General features: G+C 38.3%; 1 protein-coding gene across 6 annotated transcripts in view; it reads left to right on the top strand.

The window, feature by feature from the left end:
• Positions 1-14,283, top strand: part of FRY (FRY microtubule binding protein) — a 217,443-nt gene that overhangs the window by 161,117 nt on the left and 42,043 nt on the right. For all 6 annotated transcript variants that reach the window (XM_040583936.1, XM_040583935.1, XM_040583933.1 and 3 more), the window contains exons 38-46: positions 448-551; positions 4,031-4,216; positions 6,243-6,441; positions 7,073-7,194; positions 8,075-8,262; positions 9,188-9,282; positions 10,997-11,598; positions 13,220-13,317; positions 13,408-13,578. In XM_040583936.1, the coding sequence (XP_040439870.1) occupies positions 448-551; positions 4,031-4,216; positions 6,243-6,441; positions 7,073-7,194; positions 8,075-8,262; positions 9,188-9,282; positions 10,997-11,598; positions 13,220-13,317; positions 13,408-13,578 (1,765 nt within the window). The remainder of the gene's footprint in view (positions 1-447; positions 552-4,030; positions 4,217-6,242; positions 6,442-7,072; positions 7,195-8,074; positions 8,263-9,187; positions 9,283-10,996; positions 11,599-13,219; positions 13,318-13,407; positions 13,579-14,283) is intronic.

Raw genomic sequence — 14,283 nt, 5'->3', positions numbered from 1 at the left:
AAGTCATAGCTTCAATTTCTGCTAATTTCCAGTGCTAAAATTACCATGCAATGAAGGCATGTAGTTCTACCAGAAAGCCTATTTACGGTGTAGAACATCACTTTCTGATAAGAATCTAAAACTGAAAAGGAAAATTTATCTTTCCCAAGTCTATGTGGCTGTTATTCATAGCACTTTTCCCCCTCTTGATCTTTTATTTTAACTAGGCTGTGCATGTTCTGGAATTCTTCTTTTACATGATTTGTATTGACAGTAATAGTTTTCTTTTCAGAATGAGTACTTACCTGCTTAATACTGTAGCCAAGATGCTCCAGCATCAATCATACTGAGAAGAAATGCTACAAGTCCAAAAATGTAGAGATTGTTTATTTTGTCAGAAATAGCCATCATGTTACTGTTTTCCTACCTCCAAGAGGTTTCAAACTGATACTGTGATTTAATTTCCAGGTGTAATATTGCTGTCATCTTCATGACTGAGATGGTAGCGGATCACAGTGTGAGAGAAGATTGGGCTCTTCATCTCCCTTTATTGCTTCATGCTCTCTTTTTAGGTAAGACCAACAGAACAAGAAATATAGTATAAACTTACTCCTGTCCTTTTAGTTCAGTTTTGCTGAAGCTGTAGAGGTGTGTTTCTTACATGTTCTTAATTATGATTTCCAAAAAAAAAAAAAAAAGCAAAAAAAAAGCCTTAGGCAATTACAGTCTGTGAATTAGTCTCAAAATTTTGAAGCTTTTGAATATTTAGGCCAATTTCACCCAAAATTGAGATCTGGGTAGAAATTTGAAGATGATTGACTTCCTAAAATATCTCTAAAAAACCCATAGGCCCTGCTGTGAGAAAGGCAGAAGAAACCCAGCCTTTGTACAGCCTGGTTTGTGATGGGCAGCTGGGCAGTCAGCACATGCCTTAGACCTGGACTACACACACCAGTGCTGTCTCTTGCCTTTGCAGAAAGTATTGTGTAAGAGGTGAGATTGCTGTACTGCAGAGACAGTGAAGGTAGGACACAAACCACTGGAAAGCAAGCTTCATTAATTTCACTGCTAATGGAATACTTTATCATCGGTGTCTTCCTTTATATATCTGAGCATAGAGGCACTGCTTTTTCCCCGCTGCTGTGTCTGTTCTTGACTGTAACACAGTTCAGCTGGAGGGTGATACCTTCCTTACCCTGGCACTTAACATTATGAAAAGTGAGTGGCCTGATTTTTTAGCACACAAGCATGTTTAGCATTATAAAGCTATTCCCTAACTTTCATGGTTGATAAATAATGGTTTTCACAAACAAATACAGCCACACACTTGTGAAATAAATTTATTGTGACTGGAGATCGAAGTCCACTTCTCATTCAGCCACCGTAGTTACCACTAAGTCTATTCACTGGTAATTTTGGAAGAGTCTGTTGTTCAGTGGGCAAAAAAGATTAAACTGGAGGTTACAGCACAGCAGTAGAATATATGTGATATATTTCAGTATATAGTTGAAGAAGATACCTCATTCTCCTTTTCAGCTATGCTGTTACCAACTGTTCTGTTTGAAATATTTTTATGAAATAGGAGTTTTTGAAAAATGCACACTCATCAAAAACTGAAGTTTTGTATATTAGTATATTGATTTCCACAGACTTCTAATGAAACACAAGAATAACAGCCAGGACCATGTCAGATGGGACTTCCAGGGTCAGTTTCAATGCGACATTTTACATATACCTTCCACTTAAAAGTTAAATCTATTTTGTGGCTGCCCATAACAAATTTTACTTCTTTTTTATATTGCTGGAACTTTCTAAGTATAAGAGGGATCTGAAAGAAAACTGGATAAGTCTGTGAATCGAATCAATAACCATCAATTGATCAAACAGCGTCTCTAGTATGATTTGTAACAAGCGTAAGAAAACTGGTGCTTACAGTTAGAAATTCTTACAGTAATAAATGAATAAATTAACACAGGAGTAGTATGCGGCGGCGTGGCCACTGCAGTTAAGACAGCTGTAAGGAGCCATTAGGGAGCCATGCAGAAACAGAGTTATGATATTAGTAATCCATTATAAAAATACCTACTGATTTGTTCACACAATAATGTTTCAACATTACAGTTTTTCATAAGAAATAAATAGAAATTTATAAATACCATTTGAGGTAATCCCTTGGTTAAGAAATCTCAATTCTCAAATGTGAAATTAAAGTTAAATGTAACTGGTCACTAAATGTAATTGGTTTAGTGGTAACTAAAATGAGATCACAGCTTCCAGGCTTCAAGTTCAGTTTCTCTAGAGTTGTTGTAGCTCCTGTAGAAAATGTTTCTATGTTTTGTAGTAGAGCTCTGTTGTGATGGTGTAAGGAAGTTACGCTACACGTGTTAGTCAAAGGTATGAATGTGATTAAAAATTAAGTATTTCTGTCCTGTTGGAATGTGCACAGGCAGATGCATCTGGCCGAAAAGGAAACTGGAAACTGGTATGGTGGCTAGCTGAAGAGCCTGTATTCTTCCATTTACTGGAAGGAAGTGAGAAAATACTAAAATGAAAGAATTTTGCAATGTATGTGTGTTTAATAGGCTGTTGGATGGTTTGTAGTACTGATTGTGAAGTAGAGAGGCAGACTGCTGGTGTGAGCCTGCCTGTCTCAGCAGCGCATGAAAATCACTGCTGTTTTAAAACTGTTTTGCAACCCGTGTGAAATGAGTTGAGCAGCTAGACTTCTTTCTCATGGAAATGTGTCCACATCACAGAAGTTTACCCTCTCAGGAACTCTTCCAAGTTAAAGAAGGGCCCAGCACTGGAAAAGCACAAAAGCTGAACTGTCCTTCTCACTTCATAGTTAGTCTATGTCAGTACTTTCGTACAGCACTGGGGTTTAACAGGATTTCAGTGCTGCCAATCTAGAATTTGCTTTCAACTAAAAGAACTTTTCATATCCTTTTCAGTGTATGTTAGAACAGGGTAGGATGGGTTCATTATCTCCTGGCAGGTGGAAGGAAATAAAGAAAGGAGAATAGGAGCAGAAACCCGAAGAAGCTGAAAAAGAGGTGGGCACGTTGGCTGTGGTTCTTTTGGAGGAGGTTATGGGCAGATGAGCAAGAGCAAGGATCACAGGACTTCCATAAACCTGCCCATAGGAGCCAAAGACACATTGTTCAGGCTGTGGCAGTATGAGCAGTTTCATTTTTGCAGGCCAGACAATAACCAGCATGACTGGAGTATATTAGAAAATACCTGACTTGAAAGACCTGTTGGCTGCTGCCACTTAGAGTAACAAAGTAGTTGCTTTTATGTCCTGAGAAGAGAGGAGCTGAAGAAGAAAACAATTCCATTTTTCAGTACTGAAATTGCCCCTAAATGGGAGAAAGTATTTTTAAATATCTTGAAAGATACTGAAGGAGAATTGAGATTACTACCACACAGTGCAGTTTATTTTACAAACATGTTTCCTTTATATTTGTAATTTATGAACTGTTCAGGCTGTGTTAAAATCTTGTAAGAGCAGGAGTGCTAATGGGATTGGAGTCTTTCAGTGCTAGACCTTCAGTTTCAGTTCTGTACCCTGAGCTGGTGGCTAATTTCTCATGATAGTCACTGGTATCTGAAGTTCTTTTTCAAGGGGTTTTGTCTGACAGTTCCTTTCTTAATAAATCGGTATTGACCTCTTACAGTTTGCACTTGTAAAACTGATGTCTGTGCAAGAAAGCCAGATACTGAGGTAATCAATGTAATTATAGCTACCATCAAGAGTTTCTCATCTTTTAGGGGTTTTCCAGCCCTGTCAAATTAACACTGCAGTGAGACAGAATGCATAAAGTTGTATTGCCACACGTTCTTTTGTACCTCCAGTATGGGACCTCAGTCTGTAAACTAAATATACACCTACTTTCAAGTAAAAACACTAGTAACTGTTATCTAGATATACTGCATATTTTGTTTGTTTGCAGTGTTGCCATGAACTGCCTTGGAATTTTTGGTATTTCTGGAATGTGTACTTGTTTATTATTACTTCATATTCAGTGATTGCTGTAACCTTTTCTTTTAGGTCTTGACCATTACCGCCCTGAGGTCTTTGAACACAGTAAAAAGTTATTGCTTCATCTTTTGATTGCATTGTCTTGCAATAGCAACTATCAAGGCATTGCATCAGTGCTTCTTCAGACCAGAGAGATGAATGAAATCAAGACTCTGATAGTACAACCAGCATACTTACCTGAATATCTTTATACAGGTAATAAAGCAGCAGAAAAAAGAACATAGCATTATACTGTGCAGTTTTTGAAAGTCGGATGTCAAGGTTACTTTCCTAAAATATAACAGTTTTGATAAAGTAGTAAAGTCGCAAATATAAATAGTTCCCATTAATATTAATTCCATGTGAACTACCCTAGAGATGCACCCAAATTATTATTAGATAACTTTTCATGATAGTGAGAAAGCTATCTGATGTAAGACAAAATATATAATGTAGAATTTTAAACATTAATATGGCTAATAACTTCCTAACTTCCCCCTCAGGGAGCTGGGACTACTTTAAATGAGGGCAATCACTCTTCAGCCTTCAAAAGAAATGAATAAATAATTCCAACACAGGAAGAGCAGCAAGAATGTGCAGTTCAAATTTTCCATTATTCAGTTAAATTTCACATGATATACACCCTCCTTTATATCACAGATAAACTTCATTTCTGTCCTGAAATCTGTTTCTGCAGTAGGAGGCTTACTTCAGGCGTCTGCTGAGATGGGTGTTCTATTAACTTTGTGCAGTTTACCTGCTTTTAAGGGGTTGGTTGGGAACATTTTGTAGAAAGCTGCTAGCTAGCTTTACTATTGTCATGTAATATTACAAAAAGCAAGCATACTGTTGCGATTTGAAGGATTCACAGAACCAATGTAGAGTTACGGAGATAGGACTTGTTGTCTGGGAGAGAGTGAGGAACTTCACCATACAGTGAGAAATTAAAAGGAAAGATTCTCAAATTGGTGCATTTCCACGGTTCTTTAGGAATATAACCAAAAGTAATACATATTTTGGCTTTATAAACAATATTATTTGATAACTGATTTTTTTTTTTATGAGACACAAAACATTTTTTTAAAGTAATGAGAAGGCAGCATAGGTATTTCAGTTTAATGAGTTAGTTTGGTCATTGAGGTTTCATTCTGAATAACATCTGTGCAAAATTACCTCTTGTGAATTTCTCTTGATTTGTGCGGATCTCTTTTCCAACACATGCCCATGAATTATTAAATGCAGAATAAAATTCTTACATTAAAGTTGTATTACAGCTTTTCTGCCAAAATGAAAAACTGTTTTCATTCCTGTCTGAAAAACATAATTGCCACCCAGTGCCTGGGCTTCTCAAGTCCAGGAAGTTATCACAGCTTTGTATTTGGGCTCTTTTTTGTGCAGCTAATATAAAGAGTGACCGTGTGGGCGAGTAGCTATAACAGAGAATCATAACTGAAAATACTTTAGCTCAGGTTCATTCCACATAATGTCAGGCAACTAAATTAACGAGTCTCCTGACCTGCAATGGATTTGTCAGTAGAGAGGCCTCTCCTGCTCCCAGCCTTCTTGCAAGGCCAGTTTTTCTGTTGTAGATACAGGCTAAGACGACTAGCAGTCTAACCTTAAGAAAACAGTTCTTAGTTTCTAATTTCAGCTTGGAAGTTGTGTGGCTTTTTTGGTCTAGCAGAACTCCTACTCAGAGGTTTTATCTTAATGCTGAAAATATTTAGTAGCAGCAGTCCAGTGTTACTGAAGGTGTTGAACAGAAGACTTAAACATTTGTGTCTTGGTTTCCATTACATTCGTAAAATTGGGACAGCATCATTGTCCTAAAAATTCCACCCCACAGATGTCTTTCTCCTCATCAGACTAGCCCAGAGAAGTGAGATGAATTTTGCATGGACTTAGCCAACTTCAAAATTCACTTCACAAATAGTCATGCTTCTGAATGTAAAATGCCCTGAAACATTTGTTTGTCAAGTACTGTAGCCCTCATGCAGTAATAAAAAAAAAAAAAAGACTGGTTTTTTTTCATTTTATGTTGGATTCCACACTTTTAGAAACACGGTACCATTTTCTCTCCCATTGGCATTTGAGGGTTGTTGTGTTCTGCAGGTTTCCCCTGTATTTCCTAGTAGAAGGTTTCTGCTTCTGACTCTGAAAAGAGCTGCTTGGCAGACACTTTCATCTGTAAAGGTGGCCCAACAGTGCATTCCATCTTTATCTCCTCTCCTTCATCTGGCAGGTGGCTTTGACTTTCTGCGAGAATACCAGTCATCTCCGGTGCCAGACTCCGGCTTGAGCTCCAGCTCCACCTCTTCCAGTATCAGTCTGGGAGGCAGCAGTGGAAATCTCCCACAGATTACACAAGAGGTTGAGGACATGGACACTGCTGCTGAAACAGATGAGAAAGCAAACAAATTAATCGAGTTTCTGACAACCAGGTAATGGAGATAAGCAGGGGATATGTTTGTACTCGACATGCATACCTTCATGTCTTCTCTGCAATTATCTGTAGCAACTTAAAAGACTTGAAGGAAAATGACCAAGATTTTATGGTAATTACAGACTCCCATTCCTATTTTGTTGATAATTACAGAAGTAGGTAGGTACATAAAGCACTACGGTGTTAGGAACAGAAGAAATCTTACCATACGGGAGTAAAATGTTTAATTGACCGATAGTATTATGTTCAACAATGAACTAATGGAAGACGGTAGTTTTATTATTACAAAATTACATAGCAAGTGGCAGAGTGAAGGCCATGGTGAAACTAATATTAACTACTGACTACAGCCAGCAGATCCTAGGTGCGATGTTAAATTAAAAACCAGGGATTTGTCTATCTGCTCTCTAAATGGTGTAACTCATATTTTAAGAGAGACATTTTGTACAATACAGCATAGGAATATTTATTTACCTGTATTTTGCTCATAAAATTCTGTTCAGTTGCATGTTTTCCAGGCTATGGCCCTGGAAATATCTAATTGCCTTTACAGTTCATATATTTTAGCTGATTATATTGATTTCAGATAACTCAAAGAAATTTTGTGCTTTATTGTATATTTCTCTAAGGGCATTTGGTCCACTTTGGTGCCATGAAGATATCACACCCAAAAATCAGAACACCAAGAGTGCTGAACAGCTTACTAATTTTCTGCGTCATGTTGTATCTGTATTTAAAGATTCCAAGTCAGGTAGTAATTTTTTTCTCCTTTCATAACTAAAAGAGTATTCCCTCAAGGTCACACTGAATGTTTATCCTGTGACTTGGTAGATCTGCTTATGCAGAAGCATGACATACTGTATGTCTTAACAAGGATGTATGACGTATGAAAGAATTGCTTTAAAAGATCATGTTAGGTTAGACTGCGGCTGAATGTTAAATCAAATTATTTCTTCAAAGCTGTTGGTTTTAAGCCTTTTGATTGATTCTACCAGATGAAAGTCCCTCTATGTCCTGTTGGTAAAATACATCACAGATACTGAGTAAATGTACCTTGTTAAATTTCTTCTGGCAATAGAAGTTTGGTTTTAATTTTTGAAGTTTTTAGAGCTTAGGAAATGTACTGATGGTATTTTGAAAACCAACACAGTCACTAATTAAATATCTTGCAAGATCAAAGCAGAATGCAGTATCGGTATTTATATTTAAGATCTTATCCAAAGCCTTCTGAGGCTAATAGAAAGACTCCTAATTCAGCTTGGCGTTAGGTTTGGGAGGTTCGCAAGTTTCTGTGTTGCTGCCAGCAAGAATAGTGGGTGGCTTGAAAGTTGGTCCAAGAATTGTAAAAAAATTGAAATATGATGAATAATTTCAGGTTTTAACTGACTAACATTTGCAGACTCAGAATTTAGGTTTTGCGGTTTAATTTCTTACATTCTGTGTGAAATAAATGTAGACAGTGGGAAATTCTCCCAAACACAGACATTTCTGCATATCTATTTCTCACAGGCTTTGCAGGATACACTACAGTGCATATCCTCCCCACAGAGTTGGTTCAGCCTGTTTATGACCCACAGTAAAGTCTGTCATTACAAAAAAACCCCAAATTGACATGCTATTCTTTTGCTTAGGTTTTCATCTGGAGCAACATCTGAGTGAAGTTGCTTTACAAACAGCTCTTTCAAGCTCCTCAAGACATTATGCTGGTCGATCTTTCCAGATATTCAGGGCCCTAAAGCAGCCCCTTTCTGCCCATGCGTTGTCTGACCTCCTGTCAAGATTGGTGGAAGTTATTGGAGAGCATGGAGATGAGATTCAGGTATGCATTTGTATAGAATGCTTCTTAGTACTGTTGATTAAATGTGTACTTAATTTAAAATTACCATTATAACAAGGTGTTCTGGACTCAAGTGATGCAAAGTAGAATGTGGCCTTAGAAAAGATTATCTCCGAGTTTACTGAATCCATATGCACCTTATCAAAGCCTTTGTCAGGTTTCTACAGTCGTATAGCTCTAATTAGAAAACATCTAGTAAACGTCACTCAAAATGAAATCTTTGCGATTACCATTTTTTCCCTTTTCACACCATTAATTTGTGCTTAAGGAACCCATCATCCTATCTGCTGATGTAATATGACAACATGAAGTAGACAACACCTCATTTCTCAAATGTTCACAACTTTTGGAATAAAGAAATCTACACCATCCATAGCAATACAAAATTTACACTGACCTTATTTGATCCAGTTCACTCTTAGTGAACTGTAATATCCACTCAGTTTAGCTAAACAGACTGCAATTTTTACCACCAAAGACTATTTATTGCAAGAGTCAAGACTCGGTAAAGAGAACTACTACCTTTTAGTAAGGAATAGAGTGACATCACCTCCATATTTTACTTAGGTAATGAAACTGCCACAAGATGACAGTAATATTCTGTCACAACTGCTTGTGCAGGAATTCAAATCAGTGATCTTCAAGTCAGAGGTTCTGTATGCCATTACCAATCCCCTGATATGTGCCCTTCTTGCATGCCTTCATAGATCATTCAGAGACAGAAAATAAAACACAGTTGTAGTGCCATTTTAATGTTAGGGCAGTGGCATTGATGTGGATGTTGTTGTTTTTTCAGGAGAAATTACAGGTTTTCAGTAGGTGCCTATTCCTTGTATGAACTGAAGATTTTTAAATGTTCTCTATATTGAATGTCTTTGTTGAAATGGTTAACCTCGTGCATTGATAGGGGTATGTAATGGAGGCACTGCTTACTTTGGAAGCAGCTGTGGATAATCTGTCCGACTGTTTGAAGAACAGTGATCTCTTGACGGTGTTATCACGGTAAGGGCCTGTTCTCCTAACTATATTTTTTCTTCAATGTCTCATGATATTAAGTGTGTAGTTCTGCAGTCTGACAACATACAATAATTTTGATAAGACTGAACTAATTTGTAACCTTCAGAGAACTAGACCAAGAGCACATCTCAGCCAAATTTTGCAATAGTTGAAATAATGTTCATATAACTAATGGAGCTTTACAATGAATTATAAATTCTGCCTTGCTGCCACTTGGCTATAACCTACTTCAATATCCTTTAAAAGTACTGCATTTTTTGCACCTTTGTATCATATACTTGAAAACATACCTGGGAAGAAACATGGCTTTTGTAATACTGGTTTCATACAACCTGTCATTCTTGGATGAAGTATTCCCTAAGTAAATTATTATGGTTTGTTCTCCTCAATAAACCTATGGAGAATTTTGTCCCATGTGTACATAACCCATGGATGTTGCTAGGCACATAGACCATCTTTGTGAAACCCTTGGCCTTAAAGTAGGCCTTTGTAAATGGAGGAAATTGCAGGCTCATTCTTCAACATTCTTTAGCTGTTGACAGTACTGAGGGAGATTAATGTCTATCTGACTCCTAATAGCAAGGGAACATTTTGAAAAATGTCCATAAGTTACTACGCTTTGCATGCAAAACAAAAATACAAGGGCTATCATTTCTAAAGTTAGTAGGCAGAGTTCTGTGTATTATACTGCAATGGGAGAAAACAGGTATTGCCTTGTGACAGAGCAGAGATGGGGAAATACTTCTACTTTCTAAACTTAAGAGCTGTTTATCTTTCTTTAGTGCACATTTCAGGGAAGAGCAAGATGGAGCAAGAAATAAGAAACACTCCAGAAAGGAGTAGGATGCAATATTCTTTGCCCTGACACTATTGATTCCATAGGATCCTCTCCGAATTATTATAGAGAGTAGGGACTTACAGTATATGAGGTAGGAATGGGACCAAAGAGTCAGGAATTAGCTGTTCTCCAGAACAAACTTCCCTTGCATATATCCACACAGCATGTTCATCTGTACAGATAATTGGTAGGGATTGTCTGGATCATCCCATGATAGTCCATGAGGAGGCATCAGTCACTGAAACTGAAATGCCTCTGCTTTCTGTAAACCATCTTGAGGGGATCTTAGGATACAGGCAGGGGAGGGTGCAGTCGCAACAAGGTTTCTGAAGGACCTGTACTAGCAAGAATCTAGGCAGTCACATGACAGGTTTCTTGAGGACAATGTGGTATATTTCTGGTTCTGCTTAAGATACGCTGTTTTTTCTGCCCACAGTTCTCACATGAGCTAGTAAGCCATCGTGCATTTTGCCTGCCAGCTATGCCAAGTTCAGGGTATGCTCCACTGATGAGGGCATTTTAAAGACCAAAATTGTTTTCAGTTCTACCTCTGACCCATTATATAGGCATTTCCACAAGTCCCTTCACAGCTCTGTATCTCGTATCCCCATGTTGTTCTTACCTATCTAGACCATAGGCTATCCTGTCCTGGTTTGATGCAGTGCCACGTGAACCTCACTTCAGTCGTGTCTGTGGGCAGTTTTGGAAAAAAGAAGGCTACAATGGACAGTGTGTGGTTTACTCTTCCTATTTAAATATTTATTTACAGTTTGATGTATACTTAACTTGCATCCAGTATATGTACAAGTTTCAAGCTGTGCACTAACACGTTGCAATGTGTGTTATATATTTTGGTTTCAGTTCATCTTCGCCAGATTTAACATCAAGCACCAAACTGACTGCAAACCGGAAGAGCACAGGGCAGCTCAATGTGAATCCTGCAAGCAGTAACACAGCCACGGCTGAACGAAGCAGGCACCAGAGGAGCTTCTCTGTACCCAAAAAGTTTGGAGATGTGGACAAGTCCTCAGACCCACCACGCAGTGCCACGCTAGACAGAATTCAGGCATGCACCCAGCAAGGCCTCTCCTCTAAAACAAGAAGTTCATCTTCTCTAAAGGACAGTCTCACTGACCCATCCCATATTAACAATCCAACCAACCTACTGGCCACCATCTTCTGGGTTGCTGTGGCTCTGATGGAATCAGATTTTGAGTTTGAGTATCTAATGGCATTGCGGTTACTGAGTAAACTTCTGGCTCATTTGCCACTAGATAAAGCTGAAAACCGGGAGAAGTTAGAGAAGTTGCAAGGGCAGCTGAAGTGGGCAGACTTCTCAGGGCTTCAGCAGCTACTCCTGAAAGGATTCACCTCCCTTACTACCACTGATCTCACACTACAGCTCTTCAGTTTGCTGACACCAGTGTCTCGAATATCCATGGTGGATTCCTCTCAAGCTATAGGTAAAACCAGTGTACTTTCTTCTTTTTCCATTTCCATTGCTCTGACATTGATACAGCCTCATTAAGCTATTTGAACAAAACAAAAAATGGCACTTTATCTTCTAATATAGCATAATATGCTTTTGCTTTGAGCTGGTTGAGCTTTTTGGAACTTTCATAGCAACATAACATGTTTCTGAAAAGTGCATCTATTGTTCAGTAAGGTTTTGGAGGTGAGCAGTTATGTATTATTTAACAGTTCATGTCTAGGGCTTAACAATATATAAGGTTTCTGAGTGCTGACGAAGTAAACATATTTAAGGAGATACTGTCAAATTTTCTAGAACCTCTTTTGGCCAGTTTTTCCATTGAATTATTTTCAGAATATTTCAGATTGCTTGATTTACAATTAGTGCTCTATGGGATTTTCCCTAGAAATGTAAATATCAAAAACTCTGGTACACTTTTTAGATAAACTATAACAGCACATAAGTGAGTGAGGAGAGAGGCCTGGGTTATAAGGAAATAAAGTAACATTCTGAAATTCTCAATTATTTAGCTGAGATTGTGACCACTTCTTAATTAAACAGTCAGAAACACAGATATTAAGACGACTGTGCAGGCTTCACGACTAAGTCATAACAAGCTTAGGCACAGAGTAAGGTGATGAACACCATGAACAGCCTGCCCATCTCTAAGCACCTGTGTGGTGCCTGCGTTCCAGACTTGTTGGGCAATTCACACATGGGCTGTGACAATACCATCTGGAGGTATCTTTTTGTTTCCCTCAGTATAGAGGAAGGCTAGGGAACTTACACTCCTAATTTAGGCAACTTCTTTAATTGTGTAGAATGAGAGGGAGTGAATGGTTAGAAAGTTATTTTCCTCGATCAGATTCTTTCTTTTCACAAAACAGATTGTGCCCAGATACAATTTCTTGATTTCTGTGCTCCCACCTGAACTAGAGCAGCTTTTGTTACAGCTGCCTGTTGCAGTCACTGCCTGTAGTTCATCAACAACCTTGAGCTATGGATTGGTAGCCCTTAACGCTAATGGCAGTGGCTGGCACTTGGTGTAGGAGTCATCTCCTGGCTTCAAAAGCACACGTATGAGTAGTCTCATCTGACCAGTTATATCTGAATTTTGATTTGTTGTTATTATTATTAACCTGAACAGTATAAAAAAATGGAAGCTGCGCTTGGCAGCCTGACCAAAACAATTGTTCATTTATCAATACTCGCTGATTTTCTTTTTGTGTTTTAGCAGCAGTAATGAAAATGCCACCAGTTAAGACTGTCAATAAGCCAGTTAAGTGGAAAAGATACGCATACTAACAGGAATAAAGTATATACTTTTGAGAGATATTTTATCCTGTAAATACCTGTTTGTGCAGTAGTGTTTGCAGAAGTAGGTTCACGTTTCTAACAGTACTTTTGCCTAAATGATATACTGGATTTTCAAATTAAGGCACCTTTAAGACAAATGTGGCATGGCCAGTGGTGTGGCCAACCTGACAGACGCTGTGTGAGTTTACGGCTAATACAGCATTGAAACCATGACATCCCATGAAACACCAACTTAAAGATCATTGTAGCCTTTGCTCTCCAAAATATACCTTTTGTTCTGTATTTTCCCATTCTAGGATTTCCACTGAATGTGTTGTGTCTCCTGCCCCATTTAATTCAGCATTTTGACAGCCCAAACCAGTTTTGTAAAGATATAGCTGAAAGGATTGCTCAGGTATCAGTTATTTGCTGTTTTGTACACCCTCAGACCCTCTAAATGCAGTTGCTTTGTTCTTAATGTGTTTTGACATTTATATTTAATTAGGTTTGTTTGGAGGAGAAGAACCCCAAGCTATCAAATCTTGCACATGTCATGACCCTTTATAAAACACACAGCTATACAAGGGACTGTGCTACCTGGGTAAATGTGGTTTGCCGTTACCTTCATGAAGCATTTGCTGATATTACTTTGAGTATGGTTACATACTTGGCTGAGGTAAGTTTTCAAAAACTTTTTACTCTTTTATGTCTTCTGTTGCCTAACAACCCAAAGAGCTGAAGTCTGCCTGCAGACTACTGGGGGCTTTCTGTAGCTGTTATTTATAAGCATTAAGGAATAAAAAGCAGAAACTAGCAGAAGGAAAGGGGACTACTATAAGAAATCGATATTGAACACTAAAACAAAAGCTAGCAAAGGTCTGCAGAGTGGATACATCTTAAAGCAGCTTCACTCGTCAACCAGTTAGATTTTCCACTGTGAAACAGAAACTGGACAGCATTTATTTAGAACCCACTCAGGAAAATAAGAGGATTAATTCCAGGATGGGTTTTGCAGCATAAATAAGATATTGTCTTATATATATATATATATATATATATATATATATATATATAAGGATCTGGTTCTTGATACAAATTTGTATGCATTCCTCTAACACTGAATGGGGTCATCTTGCTGCCCAGGTTTTCCCCTGTGCCCATGGCTTACTCCTAACATTTCTCACACATGGAGTATAGAGCTGATGCAGTGTTGTTACTGGGGATCCGAGACTCAGTTCTGCTCTTTAGCTTAAGGTCACCTATCTTCTGCCTCCTGTGCCAGATCAGTATCAGATCACCACTTTCTTGCAGAGTTGTCAGATTTATCCCTCCGTTTCCCTGCTGTAGTGAGATGCGGTCAGTCTCCCCTCTCATCCAGGGA

This window comes from Falco naumanni, chromosome 2 (genome assembly GCF_017639655.2).
Source record: "Falco naumanni isolate bFalNau1 chromosome 2, bFalNau1.pat, whole genome shotgun sequence".
Taxonomy (NCBI): Eukaryota; Metazoa; Chordata; class Aves; order Falconiformes; family Falconidae; genus Falco; species Falco naumanni.
The sequence above is the reverse complement of the archived record's forward strand: the minus strand, read 5'-3'. Positions and strand labels throughout refer to the sequence as shown.